The sequence below is a fragment of the Ursus maritimus genome, unplaced genomic scaffold (genome assembly GCF_017311325.1).
Source record: "Ursus maritimus isolate PB19 unplaced genomic scaffold, ASM1731132v1 scaffold_16, whole genome shotgun sequence".
NCBI classification, from domain to species: domain Eukaryota; kingdom Metazoa; phylum Chordata; class Mammalia; order Carnivora; family Ursidae; genus Ursus; species Ursus maritimus.
Window position 1 is genome coordinate 34,966,985 of NW_024424008.1, and position 22,038 is coordinate 34,989,022.

Sequence of the window (22,038 nt, forward strand, 5' to 3'; positions counted from 1 at the left end):
CCATAAAGAATGAAATCTTGCCATTTGTGACAACATGGGTAGACCTGAGGACATTATAAAAAGTGATATAAATCAGACAGAGAAAGACAAATATCATGTGATCTCACTTATATGTGGAATCATAAAAAAAAAAAAAGTTAAAAACCAACAACAAAAACCAAAGCTCAAAGAAACAGAGAACAGATGGCTGGTTGCCAGATGGAGGGAAGGAGGGAAAAAGGGAAGATGGGGTGGTTGGGTGAAATGGGTAAAGGGGGTCAAAAGATACACACTTCTAGTTATAAAACAAATAAGTCATGGGGATGTAATGCACAGAATGGTGACTATAGTTAATAATACTGTATTTATACTTGAGCATTGCTGAGAGTAGGTCTTAAAAGTTCTCATCACAAGGGCACCTGGGTGGCTCAGTGGGTTGGTTGAGCGTCTGCCTTCAGCTCAGGCCATGATCTCAGGGTCCTGGGATCAAGTACCGCATTGGGCTCCTTGCTCAGTGGGCAGCCTGCTTCTCCCTCCCCCTCTACGTGCCACTCCCCCTTCTTGTGCTTTCTCTCGCTCTCTCTCTGTCAAATAAATAAAATCTTTAAAAAAAAACTTTTTTTAAAGTTCTCATCACAAGAAAAAAATTGTTATTAAGTGTGGTGATAGATGTTAACTAGACTTATTGTAGTGATGACTCCACGATATATACAAATATCAAATCATTATGTTATAAATCTGAAACTACTATAATGCTATATGTCAATTGTACCTCAATAAAAAAAAGAAACCATAAAGGAAAAAAAAAACCTTAGAAAAAAAGAAGTGGCGAAGAAACTACTGAACACCCCTATATGAGTGAATCCTAAATGGATACAAATGATAGTTTTATACTGAGTGTGGGTTATTCTCTTATCTTCATTTCTCATTGCCTTTTTAAAGATGTGGGAAAGAACACCTAGGAAAACATATTGGGCTAGCATGGATGTGGTGGGTCTTACATCTTTATGCAGATTTTACCTCCACAAATCCCACCACATGTTCTGTGGGAAGACTGGGGAGAATCCTCAGTAACCTTCTGTTACAGGTAAATTGGGTCCCCCCCCTCCAAAAAATTCATATATTGAGGTCCCAACTCCCAGGACCTCGGAATGTGACTGTATTTGGCAAAAGGGCCTCCAGAATGAGTGGTGTCCTTATAAAAAGAGGAAATTTGAATATAGACAAGCATAGAGAGAAGACCATGTGAAGATACAAGGAGGAGAAGATGGCTATCTACAGGCCAAGAAAAGAATCTCAGATAAAAACAACCCGGATGACACCTCAATCTTGGATGTCTAAGCCTCTAAAACTGTGAGAAGATAAATGCCTGTTGTTTAAGTACCCAGTCCATGGTGTTCTGTTATGGCAGTCCAAGGAAACTAAAACAGGTTTTGATACCAAGAAATGGGGTACTGTGGCAATTTGTTATTAGTTAACAAATACCTAAAGATGTGGAAGTGGCTCTGGAACTAGGTAATGGGGAGAGGCTGGATGAATCCTGAAGTGCTTGTAAAAAATAAGCCTAGATTTCCTTGAAGGGACTGTTAATAGAAATATGGGATTAAAGGTAATTCTAGTGAGAGCTCAGAAAAAGAAGAGGAGAGCTGGAGAGAGAGCTTGTATCATCTTAGAGAATACAAATGTCATCATAAACAAATTGCTGTTAGAAATATGAAAGTTAAAGATGCTTCTGATGAGATCTCAGGTGGAAATTAGTAAATGTTATCAGAAACTGGAAGGGGAAGTTGATCCTTGTTATAAAATGGCAAAGAACTTGGATGAATTGAGTTCTGGTATTTTGTGGAAAACAGAACTTGCAACTGATGGACCCCAATATTTAAATGAGGAGATTCCGAAGAAAATGTTGATGGCATGGTCTGGTTTCTCCTTGTTCCCTATAGTGAAATATAAGAAGAAAAAGATAAATTGAAGAAGGAATTGTTAAGCAAAAAGGAACCCAAACTTGAAGATTTGTAAAATTCTCAGCCTACCTATATTGTAAAAATTGAGAAAGTGCGATTAGAGAACATTGAAGATGTGGCTGGACAATCATTTGCTACAGAGGTTGCTGGTGGGTGACTTATGGATCCATTCAGCCACCTCAACAGAAGCCAGGAATAGGGGTGGGGCTATCTTAGGTAAGATCCAAGGAGGACCCTCTTGTCTAATGTCTTGGGCTCCCATAAATTGTATGGGAGGCCAACAGGTTTTTAAAAATTTTATACTCGCAGAAATGCTACTGACTTGGACAGAAGGCAACAGAGCTGAGGCAAAATGAAGGAAAGCTGTTGGACTTCTGGGATTCTACAGGATGAGCCAACAGAGCTATCAGGCTGCAAATATACATGATCCTTCAAGAAAAAAGAGGAATGACACTGAAGGTGGTTGAGAGGTCAGCAGGCTACCATTACTACTGTGGGCACAGAGGCCCAGTGGACAGGGCTGTGTTGTCTTTTTCTAGGTTCCAGAGGAGTCAGAGCCAATGGCCAGGTCTGAGGGTATGGGGCTGTCACCCTGGTGGGCCTGAAAGGGAAGCCCGCCCTGGTAGATATAGAGAACAGAGAATTATTATTAAGACTTAAAGCCTAATTATTATTCTGAGGCCTTAAATCTAATGGAATTTGCCCTACAAGGTTTTGGACTTGCTTGCCACCCATGACCCCTTTCTTCTTTCCAATTTCTCCCTTTTGAATGAGATTGTTTATCCTGTGCCTATCCTACATTGTATTTTGGAAGCAGATAACTTGTTGCCTGGTTTAACAGGTTCATACCTAGAGAAGCATTTTGCCTAGGATGAATCATACCTAGAGTCTCATCTCTACCTGTATTAAATGAGATTTAGATGAGATTTTGGACTCAGAGTTGATGCTGGAATTAAAAAAAAATAAGTTGGACTTTGAGGCTGCAAGCATGAGGTTAATATATTTTGCATGAAAGAAAGACCTAAATTTGGGTGAGGGTGGTTAGTTATGGGCTGAATTGTGTCCCCCACATATACAGTGAACTCCTAATGCCCAGTATCTCGGAATATGATTATATTTGGGAAAAGAGTATTTAAACAGTTTATTAAGGTTAAATGAGATTATTAGGGTGGACCCTAATCCAATATGACTAGTACCCTTATAAGAAGAGATTAGGGGGGCACCTGGGTGGCACAGCGGTTAAGCACCTGCCTTCGGCTCAGGGCGTGATCCCGGCGTTATGGGATCGAGCCCCACATCAGGTTCTTCAGCTATGAACCTGCTTCTTCCTCTCCCGCTCCCCTGCTTGTGTTCCCTCTCTCGCTGGCTGTCTCTATCTCTGTCAAATAAATAAATAAAATCTTTAAAAAAATAAAAAAAATAAAAAATAAAAAAGAAGAGATTAGGATACAGACACACACAGAGGGAAAACCTTGTGAAGATGCCCAGAGAAGTCAGCCATCTACAGGCCAAGGAGAGAAGCCGCAGAAGTAACAAACCCTTTTGACACCTTGATCTCAGATTCTAGCCCCCAGAACTGTGAGAAGATAAATACCGTTTAAGCCAACAAGCCTGAGGTACTTTGGCTTCCTTCTGGACACTGGCTGGGGAAGGGAAGCAGCAGCCCCTGCCAAATCTCCCATACCCCTCTCTTCTAGGGAACAGAAGACTCAATCTGCAGAGACAGGAACAACAAAGCTGTCACCTTAAGGCACGGGTAAAAACCTACTGCTTCTGAGAAACAGAGCAGGGAAAAACCAATAAAACAAAACACTGCCCTTGGGAGAGGGCAAGAACCTGTGGTGAGCCTGGAAATACAGCTAGGGAAGAAAGAGGAGCCCTTGAAAAGGCCGTACCTCTCCGACCCAGGCACACAGTGCTTGCCTAAGACTGAGGCTTCATTGTAACATCAGAGAATCCATTTCCTCCCTCACCATCAGGCTAACCAGTACAGAGTATAAATGACATATAGTATAGCAGGGAGAGCTGGGAAAGACAGACTCTCTTGGGGTGCAATGCAAAGGGAAGAATGAAAGCCAAGGGGAGTCCAGACATTGAGAAAACACCTCTGACAAACTAGCCCTTGCACTAGACACGAGATGTTCTAGAGGAATTTGAAGCCTATGGTTCAAGGAGGACAACCTTAGCAACAAGAAACCTCAAGTTCAGCCCAACTTCTGGCTAGATTAACACAAAACCCCCACATGAAAAGGCTAGCAGAAAGAAAAGCATGCTTATTTCCTATGTCCCACACAAGATGTTCAGTTTTCTTAAAACAAAACAAAACTATGAGCCCTACAAAATGGCAAGAAAAAAAAACACATTTTGAAGAGCTAAAGCAATAATCAAGAACAGTCTCAGATAAGACAGTCGTTGTAATTAAAATACAGCATCCAAGCAGTGTAAGACAATATCAAACGATCTTATGTACATGTAATTGGACCTGCAGAAGAAAAGAGAGAGAATAGAGGAACTATATGAATAAGCAATGAATGAATAAGCACCAAACCACAGATCCAATCTGTGAGAACAACAAGCAGGATAAACTCTAAGAAACAAACCATACCTAAGTATATTATACTCAAGCTTCTGAAAACCAAACACAATGAGAAAATTCTAAAGGCAGTTAAAGAAAAAAAGACAAATCACCTACAAAAGCCACAGATAAGAATTAATATAGACTTCTCATCAGAAACCATGAAAGCCAAAAAACAAACAAACACAATGGAATGGCATCTCTAAAATGAGGATTTAGGAATATACTATTATAAGATATTAATACTACACGTGAAACAGTTCAGTATTTGAAAGTACTTTCAGATCAATTTAACATGTATATTTTAAATCCTTGGGCAACAGCTAAAACTTAAAACCTGAGAAAAGTAATTAGTCTATAGGAGATAAAAGTGTGATTATAAAAAATGCTCAATTAACTCAAGAAAAGGGGAAAAAAGAAGAAGAAAGAAACATAACAAGTGGAAAAATAGAAAAGAATTAGCAAGATGCTAGATTTTAATCCAACTATATCAATAATCACTTTAAATGTGAATTATCTAACTACATCAGTTAAGAGACAAAAACTATCAGATTAAATATTTTAAAAAGTAATACATAATTATATGCTGTCTGGAAGAAATCCACTTTAAATACAAATACTTAAAGACAGGTAAAAAGCCACCTCGGTGGCTCAGTCAGTTAACAGCTCAGGACAGGATCCCAGGGTACTGGGATCAAGCCCCACGTCAGGCTCACTGCTCAGTGTGAAGCCTGCTTCTCCCTCTTCTTCTGCCCCTCTGCCCCGCTTGTGCTTTCTCTCTCAAATAAATGAATAAAATCTTAAAAAAAAAAAACGGTAAAAAGTAAAAGCATAAAGAAAAATACATCATGTAAACCACTAACCAAAAGAAAACTGGAATAGCTATATTTATATCAGTCCAAGTAGACTTCAAACAAGGAAGATGGTCATTACATAATGATAAAGGGGTGAATTCTCCAAGAAAATACAACAATTCTAAATGCGTATATACCAAAAACCAAAGCTTCAAAATACACAAGACGAAAATGGACAGATCAGAAAGGACAAATAAATAAATCCACTAAATAAATTAATAATAAATAATGATTAATTAATCCATTAAATAAATATAATTATTTAGAAATATCAACACTTTTCTCTTAGTAATTGATAGAATAAGTAAGTAGAAAATCAGTAAGAATAAAGATGACCTGAACAGTACCATCAATTAACTTAAGCTAATGGAAATTTATAAACAAATGCAAAATACACATCTTCTCAAGTGTACATGGAACATTCACCAAATTGACCATATTATGAGTCATAAAACAAACCTTAACAAATGTAAAAGAACAGAATCATACAAAGCATATTCTTGGATTTTAACAGAAATCCAAGTTTTTAAACTAGAAATCAACAACAGAATAATACCTGGAAAATCCCTAAGGATTCAAAAATTAAGCAACACATTTCCGATACATAGAATAAAGATGAAGTCTCAAGGGAAATTTTTAAATGTTTTGAACATTGAAACATTTTTGAAAATGAAAATATAGCATATCAAACTGCATTCAGGGAAATTTATAGCCATAAATGCTCATATTAGGAAAGAAAAAATTCTCAAGTCAGTAATTTAAGCTTCCACCAAATAAACAAACAACCTAGAAGAAGTAGAGCCAAGTCAGTCCAAAAGAAGCAAAATAAAAAATGCTAAAGATCAAAGAAAAAATCGACAAGTAGAAAAGAAAATAAAGCAAAAAAATAAATAAAAATAAAAAGCCAAAACTAGTTCTCTGAAGAGATCTATAAAACTAATAAACTTCTAGTCACAATGACTGAGATAAAAAGAAGACACAAACTTACCAATATCAGGAATGGAAGAAGGGCCACCACCACTGACAACAAAGACATTACAAGGATATCAACAGAATATTACAAACAACTTGTGTCCATGAATTCATAAACTTAGATGAGATAGAATAGAATAAATCTTTAAAAGACACAAACTACCAAAACTTGCTCAAGAAGAAATAATCTAAATCATGCTATATGTATTAGAGAAATTAAAGTTCTAGTTAAAAGTCTTTTTAAAAAGAAAACTTCAGGTCCAGATGGTTTCACTGGTGAATTTTACCAAACATTAAGTAAGAAATGCTACAGATTCTATACAACCTCTTCCAGAAAATAGAAAAGGAGGGAATACTTCCAAACTCATTTTATGAAGCCAGTATTACCCTGATTCTAAAATAAAGACATTACAAGAAAAGAAAACCAAAGACCAATATCCCCCACGAACAAGGAAGCAAAACTTCTCAATAAGTCATGAACAAATCAAATCCATCAGAATATACACAATAATATATCACAATCAAGTCGGATTAATCCCAGGAATACAAGACTGGATCAACTTTCAAAACCCAGGCTTAACCATATTAGTGTACAAAAGAAGAAGGACATGTGAGAAAAATTGCATGACCTTTGGCTTTGGCTATGACTTTAGACATAGGATACAAGTCACGATGCACTTGGCTATCAAAAGGAAGGAAGTACTGATTCATGCTACAGTACAGATGAACCTCAAGCTGCGTGAAAGAAACCAGATACAAAAGACTAGATATTGTACAATTCCATATATAGGAAATGTCTAGAAAAAGCAAATTTATAGAGATGGAAAACATCAGCACTTGCCTTGGGTTGGAGACGGGACCAGGAGATTGACCACAAATGAGTGTGGGGAAACTCTTCAGATTGTGGTGCTGGCTGTAAAACTCTACATCTTGGATTATATACTTACAACGGGTGAATTTAATGGTGTATAAATTATATTTCAACAAAGCTGCTTTTAAAAAAAAAGTGACAACCAGAGAAAGACAGTTGTCATATGGTTTCACTCATATGTGGAATATAAGAAACAGTGCAGAGGATCATAGGGGAAGGGAGGGAAAACTGAATGGGAAGAAATCAGAGAGGAAGACAAACCATGAGAGACTCGTGACTCCGGGAAACAAACTTCCTCAGGTTGTGGAAGGGCAGGTGGGTGGGGGGATGGGGTAACTGGGTGACGGGCATTAAGGAGGGCACATGATGTGACGAGCACTGGGTGTTATATGCATCTAATGAATCAATGAACACTACATCAAAAACTAATGATGTACTATATGTTGGTTAACTGAATTTAAATTAAAAAAAAATAATAATAATTTTAAAATTTTAAAAATGTTTCAAAAGTGACAAGAGAAAAAGAACCAACAACAAAAAAAGACACTTACTACAGCCATTAAAAACTAGATAGCCATTGGGGCACCTGGGTGGCTCAGTCGTTAAGCCTCTGCCTTCGGCTCAGGTCATGATCCTGGTCATGATCCCAGCGTTCTGGGATCCAGCCCGCATCGGGCTCCCTGCTCAGCGGGAAGCCTGCTTCTCCCTCTCCCACTCCCCCTGCTTGTGTTCCCTCTCTCGCTGGCTGTCTCTCTGTCAAATAAATAAATAAAATCTTAAAAAAACAAAAAACAAACTAGATAGCCATGAATGCAGCCCTGGCAGAGTCCCTTCTATTTACTAGGTCAGAAGATGTGTAGAAATTAGTGAGAAGAGGAAATAAGATTAATTTGTTCTTTAATTAAAACTTGTGTAGCAGGTGTAGGGCACTGGAGGAAGCACCCGGGAGGCTCTTGGCCAAGTGCGTGCCGTACTTTGCTGTACTGAAGAAGGCCTTCCTGCCTAAGGGAGAAGAGCAGTGCGGGCTGAGCCTGGAAAGGAAGACTGCATCAGGTTACACCAGGCCCCTCAGGCCATGGCTCCAGCTTTGGATATTATCCTGGGCACAACGGAGACCGAGAAAGTGTGTTAAGCAGAGGAAACCATAATCAGTTTGGTCTTTAAGAGCTCAATCCAGCTGTTCTGTGAAGAAAGGATATAATCCCCAAAGGCATGGACTATGCTTTGTCCATCTTTGAAACCATCACAAGGGACAACGCACTGAGAGGAAATAGGAGCTATTCAATCCATGGTTGTTAATGAAGTCATGTACAATAGTTATTCACTCCCATCATTTGCAGTCTGGCTAAAATAGGCTGACTCCAGCAAAGCTAGGTACGAGTCCTCTCTCAGCAATGTATATAGCCCATTTCTGAGCTCTGTCCTTGCAGAGAAAAAAAGAACATCATCTCCCTTTGCTTAACTCACTTAATCCCCTCACCTTCCCTCTAGTCATCTCCATGAGGTGCTTCACTAACAGTGGTGATGGAAGGACTTCCTCTTCATTCCCCATGACAAAAGGTATAAACTCCCCAAATTGCTTTGGAACCCAGCTGAGGGGGGAAGCAGCAGTTTCCTTGCCAGGCCTGTTCCCATTGAACACCAGCTGCACAGGCTAGGGGGTTTGGGCAGGCAAAGGAGCAAAGACTCTTCATCTCTAAGACATCCTTACCTGCAGCTGGGAAAGCTGCTCGAAAGCACTCTTCTCAAATGTGTTCATATTGATGGTGGCCAGAACTAGAGAGAGAAGAGGCAGGTGCTGCGTGAGGTACTGTGCCAGTGCCACCAGGGGATGGTTGGAGGCCCACACCTTGCACACAGAAGGAAGAGGTGCTAAGTAGTAAGGACAATGAGACACTACTCATAATCCACTTTGCAAAGTACAAAGGGCTGCCATATATGTCCTCACATCACTGGGAACTTGCAAGGACAAAGCAAGTTATGAAGGGCAGTTAAAATTAACCACATTTCGTGTAGAGAAGTAGAACAGGCCAAGATCATGCAACTTGATTAGACTTAGGAACTGAATACAAGTCTCCTGACCCAAGTTCAGCACACTTCCCACTGTACCATAATGACATGGGGAAGAGGGGCGCCTGGCTGGCACAGCGATTAAAGCGTCTGCCTTCGGCTCAGGGCGTGATCCCGGCGTTATGGGATCGAGCGCCATATCAGGCTCTTCCACTATGAGCCTGCTTCTTCCTCTCCCACTCCCCCTGCTTGTGTTCCCTCTCTCGCTGGCTGTCTCTATCTCTGTAGAATGAATAAATAAAATCTTGAAAAAAAAAAAATGGGGAAGAGCCACCAAAAAGGAGGGGAGACAGCAATATATGCAAGTAATGATCTTGAACTAAGGACTACGTAACAGATACTCCCCTGGTCTCAAATGGCTGCTGACGATACGTTGGTCATTTCCCTCACTATCATCACCTTATGATTATGGTCTGAGCTGTTCTATTACTCTCTAGGATGAACTCCACTCAGAGTCCATAGTAAGCCTCTGGCTGCAAGATCCCAGGACTAGAACTTGGCCTTGGCCGGCTTCCTGACACATGTCTATCTTCTGTTTCTCCACGTGGCTTTCCACATTGGTGGAGAAGACCTGGATTCTATTTTTTTTTAAAAGATTTTATTTATTTATTTGACAGAGAGAGAGACAGCCAGTGAGAGAGGGAACACAAGCAGGGGGAGTGGGAGAGGAAGAAGCAGGCTCCCAGCGGAGCAGGGAGCCCGATGAGGGGCTCAATCCCAGGACTCCAGGATCACGCCCTGAGCTGAAGGCAGACGCTTAACGACTGAGCCACCCAGGTGCCCCGAGAAGACCTGGATTCTAAACCATGCCCAGCACCAATCCAGATTCTTTGCCGGAAAAACTGTGAAAGATGAAAAAGTATACTGAGGCCAGAAGATCGTGATTACAGCTCTGTTTAAAGACAACACAANNGAGGGAAAGAGATGGGGTTGGTGTGTGAGCTCTTCACTTGGACCTCGAGTCCTCATCAGTATCAAGTTTCTGGAGTCCACTTCAATGTACATGGGAAAGAGAGACATCCGAGATATACTTGGTTCAAGATTCAAACTGGCTGGTGAAGAGCCTCAGTTCTTCCTTAAAGTTAAGTCTAAATTTGTACCTCCTTCTAGGTAGCCTTTTTGCAGATTTTCTGCATCATCCGAGGTCACGAGCAGTTCCACAATCCCTCTTTCCAGCAGGGCCTGTTGAGAAAACAGGACAAAATTGGGGCACCTGGGTGGCACAGCGGTTAAGCGCCTGCCTTCGGCTCAGGGCGTGATCCCGGCGTTGTGGGATCGAGCCCCACATCAGGCTCCTCCGCTATGAGCCTGCTTCTTCCTCTCCCACTCCCCCTGCTTGTGTTCCCTCTCTCGCTGGCTGTCTCTATCTCTGTCAAATAAATAAATAAAATCTTTAAAAAAAAAAAAAGAAAAGAAAACAGGACAAAATGAATCTACTTCCCTTGTTCCCATGAGAAGGAAACATAAGGAAATTAGGGAAAAAATATAGCTTGGGCTCACTTGGGCAATGTGTGAGCTAGAGAGAAAGGTGTGAATTTAGAGTCTGACCATCTGCAATTCAGTAAATTAGGGAACTTTGGTCTCTGTCCCAGCCTGTGTTGTTCCCAGGGATGACCACAAGAGCAGCTGAGTTGTGGATTCTGACAGCTGTGGTCACAGCCTCAAGGGGAAAAACACAATGCTGACTTTTATGAGGAAGCACTTGAGGGAGGCTCTGAATCCAAGAGAAAGAGAGAAGGTTTTGAAGCACTTTGGGCTTGAAGGGAAGAGGCCAAGGCTGTGGGATCACAAATGAACTTCATAAAATTTGGGTCCTACCTGGACATTCAAAGGAAGCAAGGGAGCCTGTCATGGCTTCAGGGAAGGGGAAATCTAATTTGCAAATTACTAAAGGCTGAGGAGCAGACACTTGGCCAGAGGGCAAGAGGACCCTATCTGTGTATCTTAAATGTTCACTGAGCCATGTCTGGGCCTGGCAGGGTAGTCAAGTAGTAAATTTTGAAAATCAAGAAAAAACAATGCTAGCTGAATGAGACTGATTTGAGGGGGTCTAACGTTTTGCCCCTGAAAATAGTTGGGGGGGGGGGAATCCCTCACAGACCTTGTCCAGCCCCAGAGGCCACAGCTGTATGGCAGGAGCCAGGGTGTCCGGGGAGCCCAGCCCTGCCCTCCTCCCCCTCTTGTCACCTGTTTGCTCTCCCTTGCCCAGCTGGCAGCTCCTTCCCACTGCTTTCCAGATCATCCCACCCAGAGGTCTCTGTGTAGACACAGCTAACATGCAAGCCCACATTCTGCTTAGCAACCTGGGGAGGAGGTCCAGTTTATACTTGAAACTCATCAGCTTCTTCGCTGTGGGAAATCAGGGACAGGAAGGGGCCTGACCCATCAGAAAGGCAACCCAGCAAGACTATAGTTATTCCCTGGCCTGAGACCTTCCCCCCATGAAGGAGCAAAGGCAATAGAAGAATGTTAGCACTGCAGGTCAGAAAGCTGCACAATGAGAGTCATCGTCATTAAGCTCATGAAGCATTATTTACTATGGATGTAAATTTACCAGCCCCCAGATTTAAGGGGAATTATGGGTCATAGAGACAGCAACAGAAAGGAATAATCCTTCCACATCCTGTTTTATCTCCTAATAAAGTTATCTGAGTACATCTTGACCACCCGACAACATTGCAGTCACAGAGACACTGAACTTGATCTCACATATTCTCATCACTCAGAGCACCTACCACAGGGTCACCCATGCAGCAGGGCCTTGAAAATGCATGCCTGTAAAACCGACAGAGTGAGGAAGGAAGCATGCAAATATGAAGACAAACCAAGTGTCTCTTACCTTTCGAACATAAGGCATGTAATCTTTATCCATGGCAAATGAACCGTATTCATTCTCCACTTGCACTGCGATGATGGGGCCTCCCTTGTGGTACTGAGAGACAAACAGATCAAGGGGGAATGTGAAGCTACTGGTGCAAAAAGCCTGGAGTCTCGGAGTTTGCTGCTAAGATCACACACCTGGTATGGTAAGCTTTGATCCAAGTAGATACCTCATGTCTCTTTGGTGCTCCCTCTCCTCCCCCAGGTCCTGGAGTCAGTCACCTCCAGGCACTTCAGCTGTTGCAGAGTCCTGCCTTCCCTAGTCTTTGGAGATAAGTGACTCCCACAGTTTTCCCTCTATTTCTCATACTAATTTTCTGCTTAAATATGAATCTCAAATCTACAAACTCCCCTGCTTCCATGCCCACCCTATCCACTCTCCCTAACGAATGAAAGAGGTGTCCCTTCCTCCTCCTGCCTTAGGATAGTGTCACCACTCATGCATGGAGTCTCCTTGCCTCCTACCACCTGCTCTCTGCCCTGCTTCCTCTATCTTCTGTACTTTCAACCTTTCCTTCCAAACCAACAGACCTCCAGCATCATGGAAACTTATTTGGAACCCTCAATCAGAGAGGGAGAGCACTTGCACCCCAGGACTGTTCCCCCACCCACAGTTCTCTTGGTCTCTCCTCTTTAAGAGCCTTGTTTCTTGAAAGAGTTACTGGTTGTCTACACTCACTCCTCTCTGCATTCTCACTTTGTTCTGTTTTGTTTGGTTTGTTTGCTTTGGCTTTCTCACTTTGACTCCACCCCTCAAACCACCCTAGTAATTCTTCCAATGCTGTCGTGCCAACTATCATCAATAGTAACCTAGTTGAAATCATACAGAAATTATAAGTTTTCAATGTTTAATCTTTCGATGTCCTTCCACACTCAGTGCAGAAGCCTTTCCATACTGAAGGCAGAGTGAGCTCTTGACAGTCTGACCACTGCACCCCCCACATGGCTCCTATTGCCTACAGAGTAAATGCCAATTTTAGAGCAAGGTATTCCCTTTTGGACATGGGACAGAAGAGAATGAGCACACCCCTGCGTTGGAGCAGAAGAGAGTGAGCATGTGTGCTGGGTTTTCTTCTACAGCCTCACCTTTTGCCTCTTTCCCACCTCACTTTCTATGTTCCACACCAGCTGAACTTCTTCCAGCTCTTCAAACTCCTCGTTCTATCTCTTGTTCTCTGATCTTTACCCATGTTGGAGATTCCTGACCATTGCTAATACCTGCCCATGCTTTAGGTCACTGTGTAAGTTACTTTTTCTGGAAAGCCATGCCCTGAACCTCACTTTCTCCGTGTTGCTACCCTAGGAGGGGTGTCCTGCACTTCTTGCACTGCGGCAATCATTCCTCATAGTATAAGTGGTCATTTGACTCCATGGGGCAGGAACCATGTCTATCCTTCTCACCATTGGAGGCTTAGCTCCTATACAGCACCTGGCGCACAGCAGGTGCTCAATAATTACTTGTTGAGTGAACATAAGTATTCCACACTGATGAATTAAGAAAAATTGTTTGTATTATTGAACCATATCTTCTCCCAACCTGAAGGGTGAGATTTCTAAAAACTGCATCATAAATTCACAGATGACCTTACAAAACAAACAGGGTTAGAAAAATGAAAGTCCCAAGTGAAAGAGTAAAGACACTCTAAGTGATATTTAAATATAACAATTAAAACAATGAAGATAATCAAATAGAAAACCTTAAAATACTAACCATTTAGTAATAATAAGCCCTATAAATTTCATTTGCACTTAAAATTCCTTGCTTCTTAAAAATTTCCTTGCTTCTTAAAAATTTCCTAGGACTTCCTACCTCATGATTTCAGTGGCATGTTTGTAAATTCGCTTTGCTTGCTGCATCTGTACTAATGGTACGTGGCATTTGTACTTGTGTCTGAACTTCCAGCCAAACATTCAAAATCTTTCTCGTTTTAAGGCTCAGAGATTTTTGCTCCTGCACCTGGTCCCACCTACACAGCAGAAATGCAGCCAGAAACATATGGCTTCCAGCCCTTTTAATGAAAGATGTGCCTCGATTCCGCCTAAGAGACCCAGAGTTTAATCCTAATGATGATGTCTTCTTCCCCGCAGCATTGCTCATCTCTCCTAAAGCTGTACTGCAGAGACATTATTCCTAATCTGTCTTTCCCTTTATTTCCATTCCTAATCTGCAGTTTTTCTTTCAGATTATTCTAAGACTAACTCATAATTCACAATTAAGAATTAGTTACAAAGGGCTAGATTTGCATATTTCAGCCCCCAAAAAGGAGTCTAAGATAATTAGCTATTGGTCTACTACCTAATCATTGGTTTTTATCCCCCGTCAAGTTTTATCCAGATATATGCTCTCAAAATAAGATTTATTTTTATGTAAATAATAACCATGTGTCTCCTCTTGTTTGAAAGAGAGTTGTATTTTAAAAATCAAACATAATGACCAAATAATTGCAGCCTTGTAGACTGCAGGCTAAAATGTTATTTTTTATCACAGACTGGTCTGTGCCATGTGGGTACCTTGAATAAGATCTGGAGACTCCAGGAAGAAAGGAAAATGCACGGTGTCTGTGCTCTGTGCATTTATGAAACTAAAACAAACTGGAATGTAAGCAATAGCAAATATACTCACACAGGTACAAAATGACATATGAACCAAGTTACGCATTATAGCATAAGTTTGAAAAATCAAACGTCCGTGATGAGGTGCTAGTTAAATGAATTATGATATGTATCCAAATTGTGGAATACTAGGCAGACGTTAAAAAGAATGGATTTCAAAAATATATTTTAAGTGAAAAAAAAGCCCGGTGGGAATTGTGTATTTTTTATTAAAAAGTATGTATAAATACACACACACGTGTAAGTGTATATATAAATAATTTGCTTCTATATGTGTAGGAAATCTCTGGAAAGACACACAAAAATCTGGCAAAATTGATTATCTTCTGAAAAGGCAATTGAATGGCTTTGGTTCAGGGTAAGAGGGGAGGCTTATTTCACCATAAACTCTTTCATACTCTTTTGAGTTTTATCACCAACTATTCAAAACAACAAAGATAATTTAAGAGTAAAAATAAGCAGTATGAAGATCAGTGAGCTTAATGAATGTCAAGTACATTCAGAACAGCGACAGCCACAAATGAACACCCTTTGTCCATCCCTTGTATGATGTGTGTCTTTCTAGAAACCTTGGGGTAAAGGCTGTACTTGAGACAAGGTCTAGAATTGAAAATTGCAAGAATGTCAGCTTCAATTCTCATAGAAACTGGGCATGGCCTATTCTGTGAACAAGCCAGGAAAACTATTTTCCTAAAGCAAAGAGAAGAAAGAAGGAACAGAAAATTTGCTTTACCTGGAGAGGAACAACTCTGGAAATCAGGTGGTCAAAATACGTATCAACTGCTTCAACAAAGCCCTTGTAGGTTGTTCTCAATTTCATCTCGGGGTCTTGCAGCAGCCAGCTGGGGGCAAAAGGGGACTAGCTCAGTGTCTGAGGTGGGAGGGTAGAGGTGAGGGTAAGTGGGGGTGGTGCTTTGGCAGTTTTACATCCTTTGAGCTCATGTCCATGGTCCTGGAGCGCTTAGAAGTCCTGAAGGGATGTGTCCATGTCAGCTGTCAGCTTTTTGGACCATTCACACAGATTTAGAAGAAAAGATACCAACTCCATTGACATGACACTTCACAACTTACTACCAAGACTTGTAGTCCCACATCTTAATGAGAGGTAGTTTAACCTGTCATTGAATGCTCTCCTCTATTCTTGTTCAGTTCATTAAAAACATTTTTCTTGGGGCGCCTGGGTGGCACAGTCGTTAAGCGCCTGCCTTCGGCTCAGGGCGTGATCCCGGGGTTCTGGGATCCAGCCCCACATCAGGCTCTTCCGCTGGGAGCCTGCTTCTTCCTCTCCCACTCCCCCTGCTTGTGTTCCCTCTCTCGCTGGCTGTCTCTATCTCTGTCAAATTAATAAATAAAATCTTTAAAAAAAATTTAAAAAAATAAAAACATTTTTCTTGAGCAAAATGTCTACACATTAGGCAGAGGGTTGCATTTCGTCTAATGGCTAAGACTTCCGGAACAGAGTAAGAGCTTACAAGACAGAAAGCACACCCCCAGATCACCTGGAAAGAGCTGGGCAGGGATCCAGCTCACCTGCCCCATGAATTGCTGCTTCTCTAAAGCACTCTCTTCCTTCAAGGTCAGGTATTTTCTGCTCGTGAGCTGGGATGAGAGAACAAACTCATCTTGGAGAAAAGCAGTGCTTTTACCTGACAAAAGGGAGTAAAAGTGCTCACCTGGAGCAGAGCCATGGACTAAATGGGCAGTCCTGCCAGCTTGTGACAATAACAGAAGAGCATTCTTGAATTCTCACCCCGAACCTTAGTTGTTTGCATTGAGGACAAGCATCACAGATGAGAAAACAGGCCGAGAAAAAATGAGAGGGAAAGGCGGGGATCTGAGGGCTCTTAGTACAGAGAATTTGGTCTTCCATTCACAAAATAAAATAAAATCAGACATCGTCAGAACAAGCCCACTCTTCACTGTCTAAAGCTTCCCTCCCCATTCTTCCCACCCATGGACAGAGTTGGGCAGAGCTCCCTCCAGTGGGGAAAGAGAACTATGATCATCCCAATGCTTCCTCTCCCCCTGCACACTTTTGGCCACATGCCCAGAGCACCAGGACAATGACTCATCCATAAAATGGGGATTACAAGAACACCTACACCTCACTGTATTAACTGCAACCATTACCAGAGATGATGTGTATAAGCACAGAACAGTGCAAGACACAGAGGAGGTGCTCATTCATTATTAGACTGAAGTTTTATGTTTAGTAAAGCCAGCAACTTTACTACAAGTCTGGACTCACAGCCCTGCTCACCTGGGCAAGCCCCCGAGGTCAATCTCACTGCAGATGTAGGGGCCTGGACGCAGAATCACCCACAACCCGATCTCTGCAGCCATCAGCACAAAGGCCCTAGGGAGGTCAGTGTCAGCAACTCTCAAAACTCAGAGGGGAGAGTGGGGACAAGCCCAGCATCACAAGGTGGTGGAGCTGCCCAGCCCCTCCTTTCCCTCCCTTCAGAGGCCCCGGGAGCTGGGTTCTTACCTGCTCCCAGCCCGGGACCTTCTGCACAACTCCACTGGGGACATGAGGACCAAAAGCATCAGACAGGGTACAGGGGGATCCTAATATTGAACCTGACCCCAACGGCCTTGCTATCCTAGAGGGGCAACCCCTGCCCCAACCCAGGTGGCTGGACCACACTGCAGAGCAGGGCAGACACTGGGGATTAGGTACCTCTGGGCTGCAGTGAAGAGGTCGGGGCTCAGAGGAGACAGACCCAGACCCTTGGGAGTAACAGGTTCATGGAGAGCATGTGGGTCCTGAGAACAAGGCTCCTGACCCCAGCCTCTCTCTGGTTCTCAAAGCGGAACCAAGATGGCACCATAGTTCCTAATCAACCCCAAGGAGCCACCTCTCTGCCTCACCACCCCAGGCCAGGCCACAGAAGCAGCAACCGCACTTACTCCAGGTCCAAGTTCTCAGAGAAGTCAAATTTGTCTCTTTCTGGCTCATGGAGGTTCCACGGAACATAGCTGTAATAGGGAAGGGGGAAGTACAATAAACATCTTCTGATTTCTTTCCTCTAAATTCCTGTGTCAGCCCCAAATCCATGCCAACACCTGGAATAGCTCTATTTTACAGTAAGTTGAAGTTTCTAATGACAATTAAGTCTGAATTACGTTAACAATGATTATTGTCAATAGTTCCTTTATTACCCAAGCTGCCAATAATCCTATGATTCTAGGTTCCTTGAATTTATACATAAATTACCCCACTCACCACCCATTCTACGTAATACCCGTTAAACGTTTAACAAAAAGGATAAAACCCTCAAATGCCTACATATGCCCAAGACATTTTTGCTAAGAATTAATCAAAATAAGAATAGAGGAGGACTTCCTACAAGGATAATGGAGATGCAATAAAGGAAAGTGCCAGCTTTAGATTTAGCAAGAAGGACCGTGCCAGGCATCTCCCCCCTAGGGCTGAGCCTGTAGGGACAAAGCGATACATGTCAAATTTTTATTAGGTGCTATTTTCATTAGGTGACTCTCTTTTTTGTGTGTGTCACCAACAAAGTTCTTGAGTGTTGTGTCTCTAACCTCATGTTTCTCATTAGCTCTGTAGCTCTTATTACACAATTTTGCACAATGTAGATTTTTGGAATTCATGGGTTGCATTGTGGTAGGACCGTATTTAAGATCTGTCGTTGTAAGGAGGAACAAAGAGTTGGTTTGCTAAAGACTTAAATATGCATGATAAAGTTTACAGTGATGCACGAAGAGAACAGAATGAAAAAAAATTTGCTAAATGATGCTCACAAGTGACTTACTTTAAAGAATATTGCTGGAAAAAGTGGGAAACAAAAAGATGGAACTGATATAGATGAGGCAAAATTATTCTAGCAAACGTAAATAGCAAGCAAAATGGACTTTAAGGCAAAAAAAAAAAAATCCCTCACAAATAGATGTTGAAAGGCATCAAATAATAAGAAAGGAAATGATCCATCAAGAAGATACAGTAATCACCACCTCATATATTCTAATACCATATAGAGCTTCAAGTAAAGGAGGAATTTTCTGAATCTAAAAAGAAAGGGATAAATCCACAGTCACAGTGGGAAGATTTAAAATACTTCCCTAAGAAACAAAGAAAATAACAGCAAAACCTTGTAAGGATATAAATTTGATTAACACAAATAAAAGGCTGGATCTAAGAAATACATAGAGAACTCGGTAGCCAAAGATACAGCACGTACATTCCTAAAAATGTGTATTTTACGACATGCAACAGTCATAAAATACAGAATAAATCTCAACAAATCTCAAAAACTTACATTACATAGTCCATGATCCCAAGATGAAGGCAACTACATAATTAGAAAATTATGCTTTAAAAATCCAAAAAGTAAAAGAAAGAAAGAAAGAGAGAGAGAGAGAGAGAGAGAGAAAGAAAGAAAGAAAGAAAGAAAGAAAGAAAGAAAACAGAAAGCATATTCCCAAATAGCTGAACTGTTTGAGACCAAATGACATTCAAAGTATTCCACAGCAATATTTATGAGATATGTAACCAAAGCAATAATTAGAGGTATAGTCATAACCCTGAATAAATAGATTAGAAAAAGGAAACTCCTGGAAAGAAAATGAGCTAAATATTCAACTCAGGAGACAAAGAGAAAAGAAGGAAGTGGAGGAGCAAGTAGAGGAAGAGAAGAGGAGAGGGGAGAAGGTACTAAATCAAATAAGGTAGAAGAAAGGAAATTATACATAACTCAGAAATTATCAAATAGAAAACAAAATGATATAGAAAATATTGATAAAGCTACAAGCTAGTTCTTTGAAAAGACTAAATATTTAGGCAAGAAAAAAAAGAGGCCTAAATACACAATATGATGTACAACTTCCAAGAATGAAAGGAGAATTTTTAAGTCCTAGTCAATCCAAAAGAAGAAAGAAGGGGAAGAAAAGATGCCCCCACCTTTGTTTTTCCTTTTCAACAATTCCTTGGCGATTCAGGGCCTTTTCTGGTTCCAACAAATTTAAGGGCTATTTGTTCCAGTTCTTTGAAAAATGTCATTGGTATTTTGATCGGGATAGCATTGAAAGTGTAGATTACTCTGGGTAGCATGGACATTTTAACTATGTTAATTCTTCCGATCCATGAGCATGGAATATTTTTCCATCTTTTTGTGTCTTCTTCAATGTCTTTCAAGAGTGATTTGTAGTTTCTAGAATATAGATCCTTTCCGTCTCTGGTTAAGTTAATTCCAAGATAACGTATGATTTTTGGTGCTATTGTAAACTGATGGATATGGATATAACCAAATTATCAGAAATGGAGTTCAGAGTAACAATGGTCAAGATGATGTGTAGACTTGAAAAAAATATTAACGAAAATATTAACGAGAATATAGAATCTCTAAGGGCAGAAATGAGAGCGAATCTCGCAGAAATTAAAAATGCTATGAATCAAATGCAGTCAAAACTAGATGCTCTGATGGCCGGGGTAAATGAGGCAGAAGAACAAATCAGCGAATTGGAGGATGGGATGGTAGAAGAGAAAGCTAAAACAGAAACTTGGCTCAAAAAAATCCAATCTGAAAAATGTAGGTTACAGGAGATTACTGACTCAATGAAACGTTCCAATGTCAGAATCATTGGCTCCCGAGGGATGGAGAAAACAGAGCTCTAAAAGAGATATTTGAACAAATTGTAGCTGAAAACTTCCTAATCTAGCAAAGGAAACCAGCATTCGTGTCCAGAGCAGAAGGACCCCTCCCAAGCTCAACCCGACAAACCTACACCACGTCACGTCATAGTGCATTCAGAAATATTAGATCCAAGGATACAGATATTGAAAGCGCCAGGGCAAAAGAAGTTCTACCAGTCCAAGGCAAAGGTATCAGAATTACATCAGACCTGTCTACACAGACCTGGAATGAGAGGATGGGTTGGGGGGGGGGCATTTGTAAAGCTCTTTCAGAGAAAAACATGCAGCCAAGGATCCTTCATCCAGCAAGGCTGTCATTCAGAATTGATGGAGAGATAAAGACCTTCCAGAATCACCAGTCATTAACCAATTTCGTAACCACGAAACCAGCCCTACAGGATATATTAAGGGGGGTTCTATAAGAGTAAAAAGGCTCCAAGAGTAATACAGAACAGAAAGTTACAATCTATAGAAACAAAGACTTTACACGCAACATGGCATCATTAAAATCATCTCTCTCAATAATCACTCTCAATGTGAATGGCCTAAATGCTCCCATAAAATGACACAGGGTTGCAGATTGGATAAAAAGACATGACCCATCTATTTGCTGTCCACAAGAGACTCGTTTTGAACCTAAAGATACATCCAGACTGAAAGTAAAGGGATGGAATACCGTCTTTCATGCCAATGGACCTCAAAAGAAAGCTGGGGTAGCAATTCTCAGACAGATTGGATTTTAAACTAAAGACTATAGTTAGAGATACAGAAGGGCACTATATTATTCTTAAAGGATGTATCCAACAAGTGGATATGACAATTATAAATATATATGCCCCCAACAGGGGAGCAGCAAGATAAACAAGCCAACTCTTAGCCAGAATAAAGAGATATATAGATAAAAATACATTAATAGTAGGGGACCTCAACACTCCACTATCAGCAACAGATAGATCACCTAAGCAGAAAATCGACAAAGAAACAAGAGCTTTGAATGCCATACTAGACCAGTTGGACCTCATAGATATATATAGAACACTATACCCCAGAACAAAAGAATACTCATTCTATTCTAATGCACATGGAACATTCTCCAGAATAGATCATGTTCTGGGTCACAAAACAGGTCTCAACTGATACCAAAAGACTGAAATTATTCCCTGCATATTCTCAGACTACAACGCTTTGAAATTGGAACTCAACCACAAGGAAAAATTTGGAAGAAACTCAAACACTTGGAAACTAAGAACCATCCTGCTCAAGAATGATTCAATAAACCAGGAAATCAAAAATCAATTTAAACAATTTATAGAGACCAACGAGAATGAAAACACAATGGTCCAAAACCTATGGGACACTCCCTCATCGGGCTCCTCCGCTGGGAGCCTGCTTCTTCCTCTCTCACTCCCCTGCTTCTGTTTCGTTCTTGCTGACTGTCTCCCTCTCTCAGATAAGTAAATAAATAAAATCTTTAAAGAAGAAGCCCACATCTCTAAGATCCCTATAAAACAAGGGGCACGGCCTGGGACCCAGTCAATAATTTTGGGCTCTGGAAACCCCGCAACCTCTCTTAATCAGAATGACAAGAAGGAGAAGCCCCCCCC

At 41.1% G+C, this 22,038-nt stretch overlaps 1 protein-coding gene across 1 annotated transcript in view; it reads right to left on the reverse strand.

The window, feature by feature from the left end:
• Window positions 1-22,038, reverse strand: part of LOC103660754 (beta-galactosidase-1-like protein 3) — a 95,472-nt gene that overhangs the window by 22,194 nt on the left and 51,240 nt on the right. The window contains exons 5-10 of the mRNA XM_040630641.1: window positions 17,689-17,757; window positions 17,039-17,134; window positions 15,512-15,620; window positions 12,125-12,217; window positions 10,386-10,467; window positions 8,927-8,991 (exon numbers count right to left, since the gene is read on the reverse strand). Coding sequence (XP_040486575.1) covers window positions 8,927-8,991; window positions 10,386-10,467; window positions 12,125-12,217; window positions 15,512-15,620; window positions 17,039-17,134; window positions 17,689-17,757 — 514 coding nt within the window. The remainder of the gene's footprint in view (window positions 1-8,926; window positions 8,992-10,385; window positions 10,468-12,124; window positions 12,218-15,511; window positions 15,621-17,038; window positions 17,135-17,688; window positions 17,758-22,038) is intronic.